We start from the raw sequence: 24,046 nt of genomic DNA, 5'->3' as shown, positions 1-24,046 counted from the left end.
ATCTCCATTCATACTTGGCTTAAAATACCTACTCTGTATGGTGGCCATTTCGTTGAAAAGTATTAAAGTATTTAAATTCGTGGTTCCGGTTTTAGACGGAAGCAGATTTTCGGGTCCTGGTCCGGCGATGGTCGGTAGTGGTCAGTGGATGACATTTGCCAAAGGTCGCGGGTTGGGGCGGGGTACAGGCGACATCTCAGGAAGCTCCCACCGCACCCCTAGAGTTATGTCAGCTGTGGGGGGGGGGGGAGGGGGGGCTCACCTGACAACGTATATATACGTTCTAGACCGCTTCTGTGATATCACAAGTCAGCTGTTCTGTGTGTGACCGCTCCAGCAACCATGGCGTCCCTTCACACACTTGTAAGTACAGTGGGTTGTAAAAATATAGTTTGGTATACAAAAAATATAAATGTTATTAAAATAAGTATAATTGTTAGTTTTGAATACAAAGTGCTGCAGTTTGTTCAACAATTTTGAGGGAACTAACTTGATTCTAAAAAATTAAGAGGGTGTAATAAAATAATATATTTTGAAATGAATCATAAGCATATAGTTTCACGACAATATTATTATAATTTTGTTAATGATTAAAAATAGTTTGAAATTAACCAATGACAGTAAAATAACTAAACGAGATTTTTTAAATAATAACACAAGCAATAGGTTTTGTTTTAGAATTTAAAATATGTAAATGATACATATTAATATCATTTCAACATTCCACATTACGTATTTTTCCAAATCACGTTAATTTTGTGTTTTAGCGAATTTCCCTATAGGGAAGTAGCTATTGCCATAGGTGGCACGGTAAGACCTAGACCCGGGACCGATTTACTTTTTCATTTTGATGTCCCCAGAGGCCAAAAACACCATTCGTTCAAATTTGTTTATATGTATATATATATATATATATATATATATATATAGACTTATATATATATACGTCCGTGAACGCGATAACTTGAGTAATTTTTGTCCGATTTTGATGAAATTTGGTTTAAAGGTGTAAAGCGGGATAAACTTGAATGAGTTCGCGAACCAGCACGATCGGACCATGGGAACGGGGCTTTACGGGGGTTTTATGGGGTAAATATTGGTTTTTCTCACTTTTGACCCTCAAAACACAAAACTTCCCGATTTCTCTTTAGACCTTTTTAAAGAGCTTAAAAAAACAAACAATTTAGTATAAAAGTATTTTTGTTCGATTATTAGTAACGGAGAAAATTAAAAAAATTGTAAATTTAAAATTCCCATGTTATTCTTATGGAGAATATTGTCAAATGTTGTAGTTTGCTTGTTTATGGATATATTTTGATCAAACTTGGCAAATTTATTTATTTTGTACTAACCCATCAATATTTTACTCAAAAACACACTTTATTAGTTTCCTTGTAGCAGCAAACCTAGGTAAGGTACTCGTTAAACCTAATGTTATTAAAATATATTTAACTGAAAATCAATTCAGACAAATGGAAATTCGCTTAGTCGGCAGGTTTGCTGCGGCGGGGGTATTTTGTAACTATTATTGTAAATATAACAAATAATAATATTTAACTATAAAATCCTCTAAACACTTAAAATGAAATTAGTTATTCGCTATAATATTAGTTATTGATGAATAAAACTTACTGAAAAAGTCCTTGGCTTACCATTTGATACTTAGCTTCAACATGATTTATTGGCTCTGTTGAAATAATATACAAGCAAATCGAATTATAGTGTTTTAGCACATCAGGTAACTATAAAATTAGTAAATAAACCATAAACCCAAAGTAAATAATGTTACTCAACTAAATTCTAATAAAATAATAACATTACACTACGATTACGTGAATTATCACGAACAAGAATAACCGTATAAGATAAATAGCGATAGTAATTTTATATCTCAAATGATTGTATTTTGTATTTTGAATTTTTCAATTGTTTTGTATCAATCGATCTATATAGCCTCCTATGGTGGCAAAATATATTGGCTTCTCATTTTTGTCAGTGTTTGTTAACTTGTACAATAGTTGGTTTTTAAAATTCACATCAACATTATATACAATGGCAATAGTGTTAAGCATCATAAGATTTATACACCATTTAATAATACTGTACAATTACAGAACAGGAATGTTAACAATTTATGCTTACTTATTCAATCAAACAAAATGTTTAAAATATGTTCCTTTACGTCTAAGAAATGCCTGGAGGATTTCTAATATCTCTAAATATAAGTAGCAATTATAACATAGGTTCAATACATGAAATATGTTCAGTCTTTTAAAAAAGTGAACAAAATAACTAATTTTTGTTAAATTTTCCTTTCTATCGCATATAGGTATTCTACAATAGACTGAAATTCTTCACAAGAATCCAACAAATAAATTAGCTTGCAATTGATTTGAAAACAATCGTCGTGACGTACTATATTTTCTTAACATTTCTCGAATACATTTTAGTACTTTTATCAGCATGTTTTTGCATTTAGACTACTTGAGTTGATGGAGAGGTAGTCAACCATTAATACCGTGTTTGATTTAAATCTCACTAGACAAACCAAATCTCTCATAATAAGATTAATAGATAATCGTGTAAATGATTTTGAAATAGTACACAATATAAAACTGAGAAACGTCAATATCTTGTCGTTGTTGGTAATCCTACCTGGTACCTTAAAAATATGTAATGAAAATAATTTGATAGTACCTTGTAAGCTTTTCAAGCGTGTTTGAAATCAAATAGTTTGCTTTCTATTTTAATAATATTCTGATAGTTGTGTAGGTTTGCATTTCATTTTATTTGTCTTGGTTGCAGGTTGTCTTTGTATTGGCTCTCCTGGCCGTAGTCTCCTGCATGCCAATGCCTAACCCTGGTGGCTTTGGCGGCAAACAGTAAGTCAGACTACATACTCTAGAGATAATCAAACAGTGTATTGTAAAACCACACATTTATCTCTGATATAAGTAGGGTTTGAAGCTATCTTTTTTGTACAAAACAGTTTAATAACTTGCGCCCACTTCAATTGATTATAAGTAAAAATAGTTATACCATTTTGTATTGAAAAAGTACAACGTATATAATTTTGTAATGCTGGTTAACATATTATTTCTAGACACGTATTAAATATGTTTGAATATATGTGTGTTTATTTCTCACGTAACATATGGACTTCAGATTTCACTTCGACCGGTTAAAAGTTTGCGACTTCTAAATGCACCATGTCTTTTGTTGAGCCATAGCGTAACTATTTAACGACAGATTTCATTTGTTAAATATTACCTTCTGAATCCAATAGTCAAAGATATTACTCAAAAATTTATGTATATTTCACCACAGTTTACGTCGTTGTTACCCTCCCCTCATTATAAATTAAATATTAGGGTATTTCCTTTTAATATAAGAATGGTTTGTGTAGTTTTACTTTTATTACCTGTTGTTCTCACTATGCTCTTCTTGACCCATTGCCAATCCATTTATTTCTATAATAATTCGCCAAAGATTTATCCAACCCAACTTTGCATTTTAGAATACAGGGCTAGGGACATTGTTAACTTTTAAGCGGGTTATACCAGGGCAACTAATCTCTGCACACACAAATAGGACCAAAAAAGTGGGGTTAGTGTGAATATTTTGCCCGGGACCCCAAAATAGGGTATTTTAGCGAACACTCAACGATTTTAAGCGTATAACCCCAATGAATGGCATCTCAGTTTAAGGGTAGGCCTATTAACTAATGAAAAGCATCAGTAAAAACTAGAAGTCTCTATCTCACCCCAGAACAAAACGGTAGTAATTTAAAATTTACACCAGTCCTACTTAAATGTATTTTTGATACATTTCAAATTACCACCGTGTAGTACTGGTTTGAGATAGATACCTCTGGTTTTCGCTAATATTCTTACTGTCATCGATGGGGCTTTACGTTTGAAAATCTTTAACTGCCTTAAATTCCCCCATTTTGGGGCCCAGAAAAACATTTCAAATCGAAAAAGTAATTTATTTTTATACCATATTAAGATTTGTAGAATTTAGTTTTCTGGCTTTTCCCATTGAAGAGCTTAAATACGATATCAATGCTTTTGCCTAACCCTGTAAAGATTGTTTATGTATCTTTATGTGTATTTCTGGTTGTTTCCAGTGATTACTTTATGACCCTAGAGTTTTACATACAACTTTTCTAGTCCAACTACACAGCGTTAATAGTTTCTACAGCATTGTATACACTAATCTGTGTGGTTGTTTACAGTGAACATTACGTTATCCACGTGCCGTACCACGTACACACAGTGCATCACTACCACAAGGTGCCCGTGTACATCCACAAGGAACATCACTACGTCAAGTCCCACGGATGGGACTGGGACTGGTAACTATACTTCCCTGTACTCTTATCCCTAGTAATAAACTAGTCTATTAGGAAAAATGTAAAAGATTTGCTTCATACGGTATCGTAAAAAATTAGTCTTTACCAAAGCGTAAATCCATTTTAAGTAATTTTGTTTTCAAGAAATATTTTAGTTAGGGTTGTTTGCATGCTTTTGTTAAATGAAAACTGTCTTATAAACAATAAACAAGGCCAATACGTCACGGTCCTGTGGAAACGAAAACGTGCTTAACACTAAAACGTTAGTCTTTTTATGTTACAAAAACTTTAAAAAAATACGCTGCTACCATCTTAATTCTAGATAAACTTAAGATTTGATTGAATTATCTGAAAAAGCGTCAACACTAAAATTAAGTATACAAATACTATCGCATTTTGATCCCTTTGTTCACTAAATATATTGATTGCATTAAAAAAGTATATACCTCTTTTTGGATTAACTTCAACCTTAAAACTTTCTCCCTTATAGGAAAGATATTTTTCGTAAAAAAGCTTAAGATGATTGCACTTTCACACTAATACCGGTTCAACCTCAGTATACAGAATAGTTTGCATACACTACGTATTAAAATAATAACGATTTCAACTTATCAAATTTCAGAATATCTTTTATACTAAAAGTCTAATTTGTAATCTATAGTTTGAAAATTAATTAATTACTTGTTTTTTAAACACGTGTTTTCCTTTTAAAAGAACCACATTACCCCGTTACTTGTTTTAGATATCCTTCAGATAAGCAACTAACTGCTGTAGAACTCTACTGGAAACGGCATGCTTCATAAAGAGCATATTGAATCAGATTGCATCTTGAAATGTCTGAAATAAATTGTTGCTAGTCATGGAAGTAAGTGAAAACATCAACAAAATCAATTAAGCCATAACAATTTCCGCTACGTAAACGTTACGTGGGTGCCCATGATAGACAAGTACCATAATACGTCCATTAGATTGTCATCAGCTATTAGTGTCTACGCGTGGACCAACCACTTTCTAACTGTTTTTATAGTAATCTGTGCAAATCAAACTACTTTCCATTAGCAGCCTGATTATTATAATATTAAAATTTATGTTAATGTATATAGAGTAATGTGGGGGTTTTGTTTTGGTTTTCCTTGATAAAATAGAGGCACTTTCAGAAAATGTGTTGAAACTTTGTTAAAATCATTTTCATTTGTTTAAAAATTTTTTAAGTTCCATTTTCTGTTTTTCCTTTCAAAGAAATTCAATTTAATAAACTTGAAAACCATGTCATACTTTCTGAGTGGTAAAATGATTTAGAATGCTTTCCTCGCTATTTGAAAGTCACCAATAATTAAAGATAAAAATATTTGCTATTTTGAAAGATCAGACGAGATAATCCTTAGTTGCCGTTCTTCAATGGGCCAGTTGTTAATAATAAAAACTTTACCAAATTATTGTTACAGTATAGCTAGTTAGGTTTTCAAACCATTAATTTTATTCATTGAACAATTATTGTAATTATTGTAATCTTTCCGAAATTCGATTCTATAACTTAAGTAAAATACTGTTGAAAACACATATTTTGCATTCGACTTGACATTACTTTACATTAAGCATGAACTGTGTAACATAAATTGTAAAGGCTATTAATCTTTTATTACACAAACAAATATTTTCGTACACAACTAAAATACAGCTTGAATATTAGCTGACTTTACCCAATAAAGTATTTTTTTTTCTTTCAATGAATTAAAACATTGGCAGTTGGTCCATATCGATAGGATGTTTACTTCAGTGTGCAATGGCAATAGCTATAGTCTCGTCATTTTGTAGTTATAAAATACAATCACTCTGTAACCAATTAAGATCTCTGTTTGTTCCAGATCTCGTGATTGTCTGCACTATCTCTCCCCTTGTCTCCCTCACCCAAGTACAACCCCGTGTCGTACCTGATCCCTGTGTTACCAGCTACCAGCTACCAGCTCACTTCTAGCTTTAAGTCCTGTTGTAAAGTCTGTACCATACATTTTAAGACTTGTTAAATATAGCTTTATATTTTTTGTATTTGTGGTATTGGTTTTTTACCTTGTTTTATAATGCACTAATTAGGGTTTTGTTTTTATTTGAAAGAAACTGGTCTCGTTACCGTCAAACGTTTTGGGAGAAAAGGGACTAAAATATTCATGTACATTTATAGATATTTATATTTCATAGATATTCTGGTATTATGGTCCTAATTCTTTGACACTGAAATTAAAACGTTGGGAATCGTTCATACGAATAAATATACGATTATGGATGATAACAAATTAATAACCAACCAACCGCGATACTTATAAAGCTTGATTGTATAACAAAATATGTTACTGATTAAAAAATAAACACATTATAGGGTTAAACAATTTCAGTCTAATTTATACATGATATAAGTAGGTGAATAAATTATTTAATTTGGCGTGTTTTACAGAATGTTTGCCAAGTTATGACTTATCATTAAAGTTATGGCTTATGTTAAATGTACATTTGTATAACGATTGATTGGGTGCCAAGGACTGAAAATTTGTATGAATAAGAAAAAAACTCTTTGTTTTCTCCATGTAAATATTTATTACCTCCCTAAAAGTTAGTATTACCTACGTATTTTTTACAGGATATTAATTACTTCTAATGTTACGACTAAAAACCTAATAATCCCAAACTAGTTCAGGGCCAATCTTATACGATAAATGAAGGGTTGTCTGCTATATACAAAGGCTTGCATAATTAGTCATTACATATATTTTTTAAAATTATAAATAAATTAAACTTATATTTTTTTATCATTTTAGACCAGAGTCACTATTTTACTTTATATATTAAATGCTAATAAAAAGCGTAATTAAAAGAGTCAATTCACATAGCTTTGTATTAGACGATAGTCTAAAATGTTATTCAAAAGTGTAATATGGTAGGTCAAAGATGCATCTATTATATTTCTCAATACACTATAAATAGCTCATACAGCTTTTGGAATAGCTAGGCCTAGTCTGGGTCAAAATTTTCTTTTCTGTTTGGTAAAAAAAAAACACTATGTAAATGTGTAGCAAGTTCCATGATTTTTTCATTCAAAGATACCAATGGAAGCCCAAATATTCACAAATTAATGTTGAGGACCCCTTTAACTTGATATTCGGCACTTCTAGAAAAAGTATTGACCAATATGATAAATTGGCAATTCTTTTTAAAACTTTTTCAAACTTCATAATTTAAAACCTTATACAAGTCATTCGTGTAAAGAATGAAATATATATCAGTACAGGACCCTTTTAAATGTAAGAACTCTAAGTAAATGAACATACATCGAATTAAATGGAAGTTTCTACCGCTATGATGTGCCTTTTTGTTTATTACAAAACATCCACCCTAAGGGCTGTGTATTATTAAATTTTCAAATCAATGTATTTTAATTATCTTTTTTATAATCAATTAAGTTTTTTGTTTGACTGCAAAATATTGTAACCGATCAAAATACTACAAAGAATGGCTATGTTTACTTTGTTTGTTGTGTTTACTCTAACATACGATTGTTATACGTACAGTGAGCACACAGCATTTTTGCTCAATTGGAACAGCGCCATCACCGAGCTGAAGTAGAATATACTGCATTGTTTGTGTTTATGTATATAGTTTGTTAATGATCGAGATCAGCTTTGATAAAAAAAAGCTAGAACCAGTTTTTAAACCATCATGAAGCTACTGACCTTTCTATGGGCCAAACCTACGATTTTCTCCCGCGTTTACACCAAAGCCTTCTACTCCACTTGTTGCGGCAATTAGTTGTTTTTATCTAAGAAATACAGCAACTTTTTCTGTCTTACACTAGTGTAGAGACAAGTCTTCCACTCAATTTTGGTTTCCCGTGGAGTTTCGGTAATGATAAAAGAAAGTTTAAACAGTGGAAGATTAGTTGATATGATTATGATGCGCGCTTTGCACAAGCAACTTGTAAAAAACTAGTGGAGAACTGTTTGATTTCATGTCTGATCATTGAAATAATATTCAAAGTAACTACTGGTTATTCTAGAATGTTTGTTACACTTTCGTTGCACCTCATCTCACGTTGGAGATCAGCTATCAAGTCACTGCCACTGTACCTATCCCTGTCCATCAACGAGGGTATCCCCCAATATCTTCGGGGACCTCTTGTACAGTGGCTGGCTATTATGACACTGGCAGTCACAGCACTGATAGCGTCTTCTTCGCCCAACATCCTTGTCACTACTGCTTATTTCACTCCAATTCTTTGGCAAAAAGTTGTCAACTGCTTGTTCTAAATAAAAGAAAAACTTTTGCTTCTCCACAAAAAAAAATCCACCGCTAGTTGCTCTAATGATTTGGAGCAACTTTTAGTTGTCAACTTTGTTGTAAACGCACATTAATTAATAAGCAAGTGTATTCATTTGCAGTGCATGGCAAACTATAAAAAAAATGCATCATACGTTACATAAAATAATATCATATCATTTTATGAACTTTAATCTGCCAACAACGAATCAAATTTACCAACACTTGTACACCTCTTATGGTATTATTATTATTTATGATTTTTATGATTGTTATTTGTTACTCGTACTAAATAATAAGTGTAATGTTATATCCACAACGTTTCTTCATCTTCACCGGTACCATTTATATGCTCATTTATCGAGAGGTCTTTCCTAGTGCTGATAGGTAACATCAACCACAACTCAATCACGAGTCTTACCCGCGTTTTACGACTGCCACTGCAGTTCCCATGTCCACATTCCGATTCCATTAGTCCACTTCCACTGTCTCGAATGTTCCAAGTTACACAATGTGTAGATAGCAAGTGGTACTTTCACTGACAGTAAGTGTTCAAGAGTTCCTACATGCGCTGATTGTTGTGGGCGATCGCTTGACCCGTGGAACTGGTCTTGCTGGGGAAATGCCAACAACGAGGTGCTTTAGTTACTGCAGGAGATAGAAAATGTACCACTTGTATGACCAATAATCACCCTTCTGCTGTGATCTATATGCTTTTGCTAGTGTATAAAAAGAAAATGTTCCAAGATAAAAATCAAAGCAATGATTATTAATTAATATAAATTTATTTATGTTGTGCTATGATTATCAGTTATCAATTATTGAGATGAGAACCCCACCTAGGTGCGTATTTTAGCCTTGAGATGCATGGATTATAACTGGAATCACTACTCTCTGGTTAAACATTTAATGAAAAGAGTGCCTTCAAGATGGCCGCTTTTTATTGTGTTTTGTTGGTCATCCTGTTTCGTTTTGGTCGGACTTGTGAAATTAGAGTCAAGATTGTGTCGTCCTGTGGTTGCTTATCAACAAATACACTAACTTGACAAGTGGAAAATAAGTTAGTATTAAAAACAATTGATAATGTTTCAAAATTACTTTAACGCCCAGTTTTAACGTGCAATAGTTAAATGTTGATAAATGTCCATCAAATAACCTCAACCAACATGGTTGTAAAGATTGGAATGCTTTTGACAGCTATCCAACCAATCAACCATGGCCAACATATTTAAACACATCCATTTAAACATATTTATGGCTCATCTAAATTAGAAAATCTAGATAAAATACTTAAAGAACAAAAGAAAGCGATTAGAATAATAAAAAACCTACATCCAGGTACATCATGATGGGAACATTTTAAAATGCTAAACATATTAACAGTTTATGGTCAGTTTTTTAGACACTATTATGATATTTTTAAACAATAAGAAGGATACAATTTTAGAACAAGAAACACACCATTACAACACGCGAAAAAAGAATGAAATCATACCCACTCACAAGAGACTTGAATTTTACACAAAGAAGCCGTCTTACAAAGGAGCAAGTTATTTCAGAAAATTTATCCAGTCCATATTTATCCAGTATTATATTTGTTTTCTGATTACTTCTTGTATTATTTGACAGTCTTATTTACTGTATAAGGAAACGATTTTCCTTTAGTTCTGTTGCTACCACAAACGAATTTCTTAGGACTATTAGTGTTGGCTTTGGATACAACTTATATTTCTTTAAATGTATGTGTATTCTAAACCCTTAAAACACATTTCATTTTTAGAAATGAAAATGAAAATGTTTGTATCAATAAATGGTTATAACTTAAATTAAGACATTCATTTTATTGTTATTTACCAATATTAGTTCTTTGATTGTTTGGTGTGGTAAAATGTTGTTTTATTACTTGTTTTGTTCTAAGTTAAATCAATTACTTTTAAAAAATACACTTTTTGTTAAAGTGGATTCAAGTAGTGTCATAAAAATAATAAACTTCAAAGTCAACTAAGTTAATTAAAGTTTTTACCTGTCATTATAAAATTGTATATTCGTAGAAGTACGTTTCTAGTATTTACTGTGTAAAATAGCTTTATGGTTTAATGTGAACTTAGTTAATCGAGACAAGGAAATAAATAGAATAAAAGTTTATAAAATGTATTAAAAAGTATAAAAACTATGCTACATAACAATTCTATTATACATTATACAATACACTATAGACACACTAACAGTCTTTGTTCCGTAACTTTAGCAGTTGTGTAAATGGTATCAATGATTTTTACGTGCCATTTCAATTACAGTCTAAATAAAAAAAGTCAACTAAAATATAATTTGAGATCCAAGCCTCTCTTCCATTATTAAATGTTTGAATTTTGTAAAGAGGTTTACAAGACCAGAAAATGTATCCTAGCTATATCACGATTTGCGTTATTAATAGGCTACTATTCGTTATACTGTATAACAATTTCATGTATGAATTATAAACTGATTATGTAACAATGAGGATAAAGATTTTATTTATCTAACATTAATAAACTGTTGGTAATATGTTGTTCTGTTGGAAAATTAGTTTCCGAACTAATATAAAATTACAAACTCGTATACATTTAACTTGTTTCATGACTACAACAACTTAAAACTTACGTACAGTATTAACATGAATAAAACATAGTCTATCTATGGTATTATTATGATTTGGTTTCAACCACAAATACTAGAAAAATACCAACATATGTTTTAGCCCTATTATAATTGTCCAATCAAAAGTTGGGTAGCTCAAACTGTCCCACTCAATTACATAGAATATTGCAAATTTTTTACATTTTATATAAGTAATCTAAACGCTCCGGACTATATTACTATACTTTCAAAACAAAATATGAAATTAATTTCCATCAAACATATGATTAAGACAAAATAATAATAAATCATATTGTAGAATAATCCTACGTTTTACAGAGTTAAAATCTATTATCAAAACATTCATGTGAAACTATTTTTTAAAAGCAAATATGTTACATCTAACTGAACTCAGCGGAAAAATTAATATCAGAAAAATCAAAATTAAAGTCTTCAAAGCTAGATTTTGTTTTCTCCTCGCCGCTCTCTTTTCTCGGACCCTCGGCGTAGTCTTCGCTGCTCGACCTCTCTCTGGACCGTTCCCTGGACGAGTAGTAGTCCTCCCTGGACGATGACGTGTTCTCCCTGCTCCTACTGTCCGGGTACTCTCCACTGTCCTCGGCACTTTTACTGTCCTCCTTGGAGTAAGGTCTGGCTGAACCCTCCTCATAACTGTCTTGAGGATATCCCTTCTTTGGCACCGGTGTTGTACTCTCTGAAGAGAACCCGTCAAATCCAAACGATCCAAAATTGAAGAACGCAAAATCATCTAGTTGTCTCTTGTTCTTATTACTCTCAGGAGGATTTTTCTTATCGAAGAACATCATCCGAGATTGCGCTTTCTGTTGGACGGGAACCACAACACTCTCCATTCCCTCGAACTGATCGTCGTACTCCATGAGACCGTCGTCATACATATCCATGTTCATATCGTGGCCCATGTCGTGATGATCGTCCGTGCCATGTTTGTGGCCGTGTTTGCTATGTCCGTGATGTTTGTGCTCCTGGTCGGACCCTCCCGAATGTTTGTGGTGATGATGACTAGCTCCTTTGTGCATGTGGTGTTGCTCTGTTCCTCCTTCGTGTTTGTGGTGATGCTTTTTGTGTCCGGAGTGTTTATGTCCATGTTTAGCGTGGCCCTCGTGCTTATGTAGATGATCAGCATGACCATGGTGTTTGTGCTTATGCTCAGAGTGTCCTGTATGTTTGTGGTGATGTTCTCCGTGCCCGTGGTGTTTGTGTTTGTGACCCTGCTCCCCGTGATGTTTGTGGTCGTGTGACCCGTGCCCGTGGTGTTTGTGTTCATGTTCGTTTTTCCCGTGGTGGTGGTGTGAATGCTTACCTTCACCTTTATGATCGTGATGATGTTTTCCTTCCCCGTGATGTTTGTGGCCATGCTCAGCGTGTCCATGATGCTTATGCTCGTGTTTTCCGTGCCCATCATGCTTGTGGTCGTGCCCGTAGTGACCGTGGTGTTTATGCTCGTGTTTGGAGCTTCCGTGATGTTTGTGGTCGTGTTCTGCGTGTCCGTGATGCTTATGACTGTGTTCTGCATGACCATGGTGTTTGTGTTCGTGCTCCCCATGACCGTGATGTGCGTGGCTATGTTTTCCTTCGCCGTGGTGTTTGTGGTGGTGGTCGGTAGTACCATGATGTTTGTGCTCATGTTTTGCGTGTCCATGGTGATCGTGATGGTGCTCATTATGCCCGTGGTGTTTATGTTCATGTTTACTGGATCCGTGATGTTTGTGGCCGTGATCGTGGTGACCATGGTGCTCATGCTTATTCTCAGAGTGACCATGGTGCTTGTGAGAGTGTTCGCTGTGCCCGTGGTGCTTATGGCTATGTACTCCAGAGAGATGGTGCTTGTGTCCGTGTTTTGCTTCTCCGTGGTGTTTGTGGCTATGTTCAGAATGCCCGTGGTGTTTGTGTTCGTGTGATGCATGTCCGTGATGCTTGTGGCCGTGCTCTGCGTGTCCCTCATGCTTGTGGTGATGCTGATTATGACCGTGATGTTTGTGTTCGTGTTCAGCATGTCCGTGATGCTTATGAATGTGTTTTCCCTCCCCGTGGTGCTTGTGGTCGTGCTCGCTATGGCCGTGGTGTTTGTGCTCATGCTTGCCACTGCCGTGGTGCTTATGACCGTGTTCAGCGTGTCCCTCGTGTTTATGGTGATGAGATCCATGACCGTGATGTTTGTGAGAGTGTTCGTGATGCCCGTGGTGTTTATGTCCGTGCCCATGATGGCCATGATGCTTGTGCCCATGTTGGTGGTGTCCGTGGTGTTTATGCTCGTGATGACCGTGTCCGTGATGCTCGTGTTTGTGATGACTTTCTCCGTGGTGTTTGTGTTTATGTTCCGCCTCTCCATGGTGTTTGTGTCCATGTTCATGATGGCCGTGGTGGTGATGCTTGTGCTCGCCGTGTCCGTGGTGTTTGTGGTGATGTTCCGAGTGTCCCGAATGTTTATGTTTGTGCTCGTTGTGTCCGTGGTGATGATGCGCGTGTTTACCATGACCCTCGTGTTTGTGCTCGTGTTTGTGGCCGCCATGATGTTTGTGCCCGTGATCGTGTTTCCCGTGGTGGTGATGGCTATGTTTCCCCTCTCCGTGGTGTTTGTGGCTATGTTTTGCGTGTCCGTGGTGATGGTGGTCATGTTTGTTTGATCCGTGATGGTGATGTTTGTGTCCAGCATGACCGACATGCTTGTGAATGTGATCAACTTTCCCAGAGTGTTTGTGGTGATGGTAGACTTCTCCTAAGTGCTTCGTGTCATGTATATGTGTATGTTCAATCTCTGACTCCTGCTCCTGTATCAGCGGTATTTGGTTTGCAGGTCTAATGATTGGTCGTCTTGGGACAAACCTGAGAGGAGCAAGTCTTCTATTTCTGCAAAAACACAAACATCATTGTTTTATTAGATTAAAAATAAACCATAAGCCATTTGTAATATGCAATAGCAATGATCATTAATTATACGTGATTCATAGCTATTAGTTTCACATGCATTGCAGTAAAATTATTCTCTCTGAACTATTCTGAGTGAATTTTACATCTCGAGTGTGTGTTTGTTATAAGTAAAAAGATATTGTATGTTTCTTGCCTAACGTAGTTTTGTTTTACCTAACCCCACGAAAAAGTTCTAAAGCAATACTAGGGAAAATATAAGTCCAAGATATTGGGATCTTGGTTTATGTTTTTCTTCGGTTTCCTGCATATAGCCTTACAGGTTTTAATTGCCATGAATATTCGCACAAAAATTTGTTTCATGGAGTGTAAACAACACCTATTAAATACATGAGAATTCAATAGTTTCATGTACAGTTCAATAAAGTATCAAACATAAGGCGACATTTATATTTGTATTACGCTTCAAATAAGATAGGATATTGGTCCTGCAGCTCAGTTCCTGCTAAAGCATTGATGCAGTTTTCCCGACTGTTCTGTTTTATGTTATGAGTGTAGTCGCTTGAAGGAACATTCATATCAGTGAAGTAGTGTAAATATAAAACATTGGGCAAAATAGATTTTTTTTAACAGCTATTACGTCATTTTAATTCTATTTATTCTTTTAATTTCTATCGTACCTTGCAAAAATACCGGATGCGTTCAATATGTTTATATGTAATCTAATGATACTACTGTACCTGTTACTGTATTTGTGATGCTTTACGTTTAAATGATTCAAAACTATATTTTTTATTTGGTCCTAGTTGATTGACAAATAAAGTTAATGTCCTGTTTTTATAAGGGGAAAATACATGCGTCCTTTTATTGTTTTACGTCAAAATTTTTGACATCCTTAATCATGATTAGAACTTCAATTTCCTACATCAAAATTACAAATATTGCAAATCTCATTCGCGTTCCGGACACGATAAAAAATATCAATTTGGTACGTGAAACGAAAAGGGGTGCAAACCATAAACGATTTTGTGTATTTAAAAAGTCTTATATTTCATAAAATTACATACATATACACAAATATATTTTGATTTTCTTACCTATAGTTATATATTTCAAGATTCACTGCCCATCTCCTTTTCAATTTCAGCTATTTCTTTTTCTAGGGACTTAAAATCTGCATCTTCGAAGGAAAATGAAAACTCCGACGAATCAAATTTAAAATCTTCAGAACTTAAGGGTGACCCTTTCTTGTTCTTACTTGAATATTTCTCTTGTTTCACGTTGACTTCAGGTTTTGTAATAGGCCTACTTTGCATTTTTGCATCTCTTTCAACAGATTTTTCATTGCTCGGTATCGAAGCGGATGCTTTATTGTATGCTATAGGCTTACTTGCTGAAGATGCTGTATTTTTATTTGTAGTTTTCAAAATACCAGTGTTCATGTCTACTGAGGTCACAGGCTGAACATTTGTCTCAAGAAAGTCATGATCATCGTACTCGTGTTCATCATGATCATGGTCACTGTCGTGATGTCCCTTTCCACCGACGCCGTGTTTATGTTTATGCTCACCATGTCCCTTATGTTTGTGATCGTGATGACCGTGGCCGCTGTGCTTGTGGCTGTGGTCTGAATGCCCGTGGTGCTTATGATCGTGGTGACTATGCCCGTGGTGTTTATGCTCGTGCTTGTTGTCTCCGTGGTGTTTATGTTCATGTCCGTGACTACCGTGGTGTTTGTGTTCGTGTTTGCTGTGCCCATGATGGCTGTGGTGATGATCGGAGTGTCCGTGGTGTTTGTGGCTGTGATCTGAGTGCCCGTGATGTCCATGGTGGTGCTTAGCATCTCCGTGGTGTTTATGCTCGTGTTTGGTGTCTCCGTGGTGGTGATGCTCGTGTTTCCCATGGCCGTGGTGTTTATGGGAATGTTCCGCATGTCCGTGATGTTTGTGTCCGTGAGACGCGTGTCCGTGATGCTTATGGCCGTGCTCAGCGTGTAAATGATGTTTGTGTGAATGTTTCCCATCACCATCGTGTTTGTGGTGATGGTCATTATGACCGTGGTGTTTGTGCTCGTGTTTCGCGTGGCCGTGGTGTTTATGGTGGTGGTCTCCATGTCCATGATGGGAATGGTGATGTTTACCCTCGCCATGATGCTTGTGAGAGTGTTCCGAATGACCGTGGTGTTTGTGCGAATGGTCCGAATGTCCGTGATGTTTATGGCCGTGTTCGTGATGTCCGTGGTGTTTATGGTCGTGTTCTCCGTGACCATGATGTTTATGCACGTGTTTTCCTTCTCCATGATGTTTGTGGTGGTGGTCTCCGTGGCCGTGATGTTTGTGTTCGTGTTTAGCACTACCGTGGTGGTGATGTCCATGGTCTGTATGTCCGTGATGTTTGTGTCCGTGGTCGTGATGTCCGTGATGTTTATGACTGTGCTCTCCATGACCGTGATGGGCGTGATGGTGTTTCGATTCTCCGTGATGTTTGTGGTGATGTGAAGCATGTCCGTGGTGTTTGTGCTCGTGTTCACCATGTCCGTGATGTTTATGGTGATGTTCTGCATGGCCTTGGTGTTTGTGAGAATGCTCGTTGTGACCATGATGCTTGTGGCCATGCTCTTGATGGCCATGATGCTTGTGCCCGTGTTCTTGATGGCCGTGGTGTTTATGCCCGTGTTCGTGATGTCCATGATGCTTGTGCTTGTGCTCACTATGTCCGTGATGTTTATGTTTGTGACTCGCTTCTCCATGATGTTTATGCTTATGTTCACCGTGCCCGTGGTGTTTGTGGTGGTGCTGCGAATGGCCGTGGTGTTTGTGTTGATGTTCCGAGTGTCCGTGGTGTTTGTGTCCATGTTCGTGGTGACCGTGGTGTCCGTGCTTATGTTCATGTTCACCATGGTGGTGATGAGAGTGTTTCCCATGACCATGGTGTTTATGGGAATGCTCGCTGTGTCCATGGTGTTTGTGGTGATGGTCAGTGTGTCCATGATGTTTGTGACTGTGTTTGCCTTCCCCATGGTGTTTATGGCTATGTTTAGCGTCTCCATGGTGTTTGTGAGAGTGTTTCTGCTCACCATGGTGTTTGTGACTGTGTTTTGCATGACCCTCATGTTTGTGAACGTGATCTACGTGACCTTCGTGTTTGTGGTGGTGTATGACTTTTCCCACCTTTGCTTTCTTTTTCTTCTTGAATAATTTCAGTTTAAATTTAGTAGCATGTGATACCATTGGTCTCGGCTTAGGATATCGAATCAAAGCAACTCTCCGTTTCCTGAAATCATCCAAATTTATGAAGAATGAATTGTATTAAGAGAATTTGATAGGCCTATGTAAATAAATAATAAGTGTAAAGTGTAAATATTTATTCTTCATAAAATTGACAAATATTTTCAATTTAATACTTGAAATCAAAGATTTGTGATTGTTCTTACAATATTATTTTACATTCTTGTAGGTATGCTTTTCGAATGTTTTTTCTATGATATTTTAATCATCTTCTGGCTTAGTAAATAAAATATGATTAGCTTTTTTCTAAACTATATGATTATAACAACATCAGTTTGTAAAAAAGGTGAATGATTGTAAGTGATGGTTGTAGTGTCAAATGGTTTGAAGTAAGTCTTATTTGCTATTCTCCTATTGCACAATAGTATACGGATTAAATTCACTCTGGTATAAATAATTTATGGTATTGAGAAGTTGCACTAAACCAAGATCTGTAAATATCGTTAAACTAAATTACACTCTCAAAAAAACTACTTCTAACAAAAACATTTTTTTTTATTCCCAGTTTTTAAATGTAAATAAAATAAAGCGTTATAACTCAATGCAAATTTAATACAATTGTGTACGTCCTTCTTTTGTAAAATCTTTCTAGCATGGTGCTATATGGACCTACAATCTTAGGTAGACCTTATGCCTATTAATAGCAAAAATCAATATAATTCATTTAAACTTATAATAATAAAATAATAATTTATTTCACTTACAAGGATGGCGAGGCCTGCATGTCTGACGGTGTCTGAGAAGTCTCAGCATTGTTTAGTCGTATGATCCTTGGTGCGGCATCCTCTCTGTTAGAAAATTCTACATTTAGAATTCAAGCAAAACGCTATAAGATATGTAATTACAGTTTGTTTTTTTATGTCAGAGCTAAATGTTACCCTGGTTATTTAATAGTTAACGATTTCAGAAGTATGAAACATAGATGTTCAAGGATTATTGCATGCATCTTGTTTGAAAGACACAATTCTACGTTGCCTACCAGCATTTCACGTTGCCTACCAGAATTTCACGTTACCTACCAGCATTTCACGTTGCCTACCAGCATTTCACGTTGCCTACCAGCATTTCACGTTACCTACCCGCAGTCACATTCATCTTTGACTGTATTGTCGGCTTTGTGTCACAGTACCTGGTACCGGTAGTGAATATGTTGGAAATATGTCGGTGCATCTGTAGGGTCAGTTTATACCACCAGTTGTATTACATTTATAGTACATACTTTTTGAACCGTAGATTTGAAATTAATGCATTTCGATACATATCAATGTGAGAAAAGGTGGATTGTTTTACAGTGTTGCAAAAGGTAGACTATTATGAAATGAAAGTTATTACTTGAGGCTAAATACTTAATACTTGAATACTTTTCAATGAAATGGCGACCATACAAAGTAGGTATTTTAAGCCAAGTATGAATGGAGATGTGTGTAGGATGAGTGGCGTGATCTTGTAGTCTTGTTAATGACTAAGGCCGACATATTCCTTAGACACAGCTGTTAATTAATAGCCCATGCAGCTAATGACAACTATGGGACCTACAGTTTATAGTGGAATCCGAACCACATTTTTGCCTTGGTATATACGAATTGGTCGTATTATCAGGATAGTACTACGGATAGTTGTAGTACTCACTCGTGCGGACGTTAATCCACAACAGGGAGTATCGCATCCACATTGCATGCCTATAAATATCCACAATTCATGACCTCCTATTAGCTGGGTTACAGGACTACGGTTTTTAAATGATTCAGAAAACCAACCGAATTATCAAACTACCTTTGACTATCGCACCATGCTGATGCTAGTTAAATTCGTTAGGATAAATAATAGTAAATTTCAGTTAGGACTGGTTTTTGATTTCTATTTATGTTTCACTATTGTGAAGCAGGGTGTTGGATCTCTTCTTGGATCACAAGCTGAAGCTTATGTAGTAATTTGTTGCACTTTTGAAATTCATAATAGGAATCGAATAGTTTTAGTTATTTACGTTGACCTGGCTTTCAAAATAATAACAACAACAACCACAGTTTCTTGGTAGACCAAAGTGCTCTTCTTGTAATTCTTAATGTAAATCTAGTACAAATCACCAGTTTAGTTGTAGCTTCGTACTTCTTGTAATATGCATTTTACACAATATACTATCATAAAATGGTACCATTATTATCATCAGGTTTTCAGATTGCATTTCATGTCATCTGAACATGTTAGAACTTTTTGAACTTTCTAGAATCATGTATATAACATATTGATTTGTTTAAGTCGATGTGACCTGATTGGCTGGAATGTACCAGAAATTGTAAGTTTTAGCCAATCAGAACAGATCCATATTAAAAGCATGATATCGACTAGACTCATCCTCACTCTCGGTTTGTCTGCTGTTGAAGTAGTTTGTCACTTTTTGCATGTGAGAGCAGTAAAATATTGCTATTAGTTTAAAAATCTCCTTTTGGGGAAGTTAATTTATACCATTTTGGATAAATATTTATTCTGTTTGTCTTGATGAAAATAATCTTAGTAAAATAATCTTAATTGGATGTTTTGTCATCTAGTTACTTGAATTTGTAGTAGCCTTTTGTGTCTTGAACTAACTTGTTCCTTTCTAAGGAAATGTGATTGAAGTTGATCATTATTAAGTTTTGCTCTTTTTCTAAGGGTTGATGAATTTGATGGGCTTAAGAATTCAATGAATATAAAGAGTATAAATGCATACTGATAAATTAATAATGAAAGTAAAAACTAAAATGATCAAAAGAACATATCCAAGTATAAAGATGAAATTAAATGTATAATGAAGATTTATAGGATTTAATTATATTCAAAGTATGAAAAATATATGAATTTCAATTGTTTTCATGTATAAAAATATTTATTGAAATTGTATACAAAATCCAATTCGTGTGTAAGGTTACTGGGAAGAAATCTTTAAATAAATAATTTAGTAACTTTGCAGCGTAATTAATTACTGCAAATAACAAGAACATGACTGCTGCTATCGCAACATCAGAGGACTGACAAAAGTTGTACTGGTAGTGGGATACTTAGGAATAATCTTTGGACTTCTGCTGGCATATGTAATGTTAGCATATGTACTGCAGCTGAGTTTATATACAAATTTTCTCACAATGAAAATAACCTTAAAGATTTTCTAATTTACATTTTAGTACATTTTTGGATAGTGTTGAACATTGTTCAAATGTCTATTGTACATTCTTCATAAGTTACTGTTTTCTTTAAATAATCAAATTGAGTATAATGTGCACGAAGGCAATTCCCACTCAAATTTGCCTATGGATTTCTGTACATCTCAGCCAAGTGTGTACTTTAGATCAAACTGTGGTGGACCTGGGAAAATTGATTTTTGGCTCATCCTGTCTAGCGTTGTAAAGAGTAAGCTATTATGGGCTTGCTGATTGGGCAATTTTTGATAATAGACTAGAGTGACAAGTATACAAAGAGCAGTAAAGGGGACATCAGGTTCTCGTATGATAAGGTAATGTATTGATCATTAAAAGTGTTCTTAAGTGGTTATGTTATAATACTGTACTTATTTTTTTAAATACCTAATTTTATCTAGGAAGAAGATAATTTGCCTATTTCGTCGTTCGCTCCACTAAATTGACGGGAACGGACCGTATAACTAGTTATTTCCTAGAAGCTCATTTTGTAAAGTAAAGCACACTTAATTAGTTTACCAGCAGAGCTTTGATATAAGATGCTTTAAAAGCATAAATAGTTAACTTAAAAGTCATATATTCAAGTCAAGTAAAAGATACAGCAATGGGTAAGGTTCATTTTTGGGGGATTTACTAATTAAATGTAATTTCGTTAAGGCTGCACACAATTTAGTTGCTTCAACACAGGTTAAGTATTGTTGTGGTACTAATTTTGTGATTTTATACTAAAGGGTAAATTGAACTAAATATCACAGACCACAGTAGATTTCTACATTAGTTGATCCTGCAGTTGAAAGTTCGACCCACGCTCTACAAAACTGTAGTGAAATATTGACTTGATCAGTGCAGGCGCAGTTGAATGGACCAACTAGGCAAACTAAATGAATATAAACTGGGTATTTGTGTGTCAAACTTTGCATTATCAAAACCTAAATTGATAATGTGTAAGACCACTACACTTTTGAAATTACTTGTAAATTAATATTCTATTCTATACAATATTTTCAAATCTGTTATATTCAATGTTTCAAATGTTGTTGTCCGAAAAGAATAGAGAATCGGTAAAAAAAAAATAATTTCAATATCCTATATTCTAAAACAAGCGCGTGTACGGACAACCTTATATTTTCAGTCGAGGATTTTTAATTCTTTTGGTTTACTACATGGTATTTGACAACGAGTAATCGATTGGACTAGGTCACAAGGCTGGAAAAAGCCCCGTTTTTGCCCTACAGTCCTTTTAATTGCTATACACTCAAGTGCTTTTAAGTCCTATATTTACTTCAAAAGAATTACTGTCCGAGGTAGTAAGGAAACAACATACCATTTATTTTTGGTTTTGGATTGTCTAACCAACCCATAAAATTGTGACTATGATAGGTCTTTTAGTTGTTTAACATCATTGATTCGTTTATTTAATGCACTCAGTGGTTGTTGTTTCTTAGTTACAATAGCGCTGGACACCAAAACGCACAGACTAACTATGGCAGTAGTGGTTCTAGAGGACTTGTAGCTGAGGTTCAAATATTGTCAATAGCCAATGGATTTTATACATGCAATAATACTGTAACTCACTTGTTGAGATCCCTAGGCTGTAGATTCGCCAGTATAGGAGAAAAGTATGCAGCTCTTTGGTGGGGATAACGTTTTTCTTAATCTGGGAGGTACTTCTACTTAAAAACATGTCTTATTCATATTTACCATAAATCGTGACTGTTGTGTACTGTCCTTGTAGGATAACATCACAAAATTAATTTAATACTGAAACAGGGCTTAACTAACTGTACTCAGGGATTATAAACTGTTTTGAACATAATTAGGCTAAATAAAATTGCAATAGGATCTCGAAAAACTTAACTTCATCATCCACCGCAGTTTGCATTTCTTCTTTCTCTTTAACGGTCTGTACCATTGTAATCCCCTAAAACTCAGTAGTAATGAAAATGAAAGTCTAGACCCATGTCTTTGACATTTTCATTTGATTTCATATTTTTTTATATACAGGGGTTTATAAAAGAATCATCAGGTTTTAATGACATGTACCCACGATTACTAGAAAAATACCTGTATGGATCATAAACATCAACAAATGACGTTTTTGGCCCGAAAATTAACATTATTTAACATTGGTTAAATGCAACTGCTAAAACATATGTTCAATGCTATTATAGGATTCGGGCCAATAACGTCATTGTGTTTATGTTTATGATCCATACCGGGTATTTTTCTAGTAATCGTGCATGTACCTCACCCAATTATTGTCCCACATTAATATTTGAAACATGTGCTTAAACAGCATGTTTCCAAGTTTTATAATCAGCTGTTCAATAATCAGTCTTGGATTTTACTTGGACATGTTTGTATCATTTTCAAAATGATTAATTCAAGAAAAAAACATTTTGACGATGACTTGACCCTTATCAAATGGCTCCTTACATCTCCTGATCTTACGGTGTGTAATTATTTTCTATGGGGCTATGTGAAAGACAAAGTTTATGTAACGTCAATGTCTCAAACGCTTCAAGAGCTCCGTGAACGAATTCGCAATGCCATAGAATCAATCAACCTTGCGGTGTATGGGACAATTTACAGCATATATTGGAAACATGCTCCACGGCTAATGTACGGCACATTGAGCACTCGTAGGGGTATCTATGAAACATTTAAGAGTCCTCCTTTCTGTAGATATATTTGATATCCGTATTTGTATCTGTAGATTTTTGTAGATCTCTGTATATTTCTATCTTACACTGTGTTAGATTCTATCTGCAGAATACAGAGACACATGGTAATGAAGTAATGTACCCAAACTGCATTGACGATCTTAATATCAACAAGTCATGTGTTAACAAATCGATATGAGTTTTGTTATCATTACAAGCTCAAAGGCCAAGTGGCCTATGTTTTAACCAACAGTATTAGCTACAAAAAAATACTTTTCTGTTAGAATATATTTGATTTCATTTTAATCTTTATTTTGTCATGATTGAGCTCAGGGTTTCTTAAATTGACTTGATTATTCTTCAATATCTCATAGCCAAAGCTAAAACTCATCACTTTCTGCCCAAAATCCTTATCAGTGTTAACATATTAAAAATAACAACAATATCATTTTAATGGTACAAATAACTTTATTGGTAACAATATAATTTCATATTTCATTACATTAACACACACACAAAACACACACTACATTTGTATGTGTTTGTGTTTCTTTACATTACTATTGTTTTAAACTGTAAAGGCCAAATAAATCGTTATGGCTAAAATAATCAATTACACATATCGAACACGTTGTCATCAAATACAAAACAAGTAAATGATTCTTAGTTAGAGGTGAAACGGTTTAACTTGAGTCACAAAAGAGAGGTTTTAAGCCTAAAATTCTTATTAAAACTGAACAGAGA

At 34.8% G+C, this 24,046-nt stretch overlaps 2 protein-coding genes and 1 long non-coding RNA gene across 3 annotated transcripts; 1 reads left to right on the top strand and 2 right to left on the bottom strand.

Moving 5' to 3' along the window:
* Positions 1–309: 309 nt before the first annotated feature.
* Positions 310–6,400, top strand: LOC128993773 (uncharacterized). The gene is made up of 4 exons (XR_008490822.1): positions 310–363; positions 2,806–2,882; positions 4,238–4,357; positions 6,220–6,400. It is a non-coding gene; the product is annotated as an uncharacterized LOC128993773 (long non-coding RNA).
* Positions 6,401–11,676: 5,276 nt separating this feature from the next.
* LOC128995441 (sarcoplasmic reticulum histidine-rich calcium-binding protein-like) lies at positions 11,677–14,760 on the bottom strand. The gene is made up of 2 exons (XM_054420460.1): positions 14,645–14,760; positions 11,677–14,164 (listed from the first exon to the last, which is right to left on the bottom strand). Exons 1-2 carry the CDS (start codon positions 14,758–14,760, stop codon positions 11,677–11,679), a joined length of 2,604 nt encoding a protein of 867 aa, XP_054276435.1.
* A 534-nt stretch (positions 14,761–15,294) lies between these two features.
* Positions 15,295–23,426, bottom strand: LOC128995440 (filaggrin-2-like). Its single transcript, XM_054420459.1, has 4 exons — positions 23,389–23,426; positions 18,174–18,257; positions 16,356–17,455; positions 15,295–16,145 (listed from the first exon to the last, which is right to left on the bottom strand). Exons 1-4 carry the CDS (start codon positions 23,424–23,426, stop codon positions 15,295–15,297), a joined length of 2,073 nt encoding a protein of 690 aa, XP_054276434.1.
* Positions 23,427–24,046: the final 620 nt, after the last annotated feature.

This window comes from Macrosteles quadrilineatus, unplaced genomic scaffold (assembly GCF_028750875.1).
Source record: "Macrosteles quadrilineatus isolate MER2022 unplaced genomic scaffold, UCM_ALF_1.0 Scaffold_5__1_contigs__length_97177068, whole genome shotgun sequence".
In the NCBI taxonomy this organism is placed as follows: domain Eukaryota; kingdom Metazoa; phylum Arthropoda; class Insecta; order Hemiptera; family Cicadellidae; genus Macrosteles; species Macrosteles quadrilineatus.
This window is presented reverse-complemented; position numbering and strand designations above follow the sequence as displayed.

Coding starts and splice junctions, on each gene's coding strand:
- LOC128995441 (XM_054420460.1), bottom strand. CDS start 14,760: ATGAATGTTCCTTCAAGCGACTACACTCATAACATAAAACAGAACAGT. Junction 14,165..14,644: donor TATCCTATCTTATTTGAAGC/GTAATACAAATA, acceptor GTGTTTTTGCAG/AAATAGAAGACTTGCTCCTC.
- LOC128995440 (XM_054420459.1), bottom strand. CDS start 23,426: ATGTGTCTCTGTATTCTGCAGATAGAATCTAACACAGT. Junction 18,258..23,388: donor CAGATAGAATCTAACACAGT/GTAAGATAGAAA, acceptor ATTTTCTAACAG/AGAGGATGCCGCACCAAGGA. Junction 16,146..16,355: donor TTCGCACAAACACCACGGTC/ATTCGGAACACT, acceptor AGCATCACGGAC/ACGCGTCTCACGGACACAAA.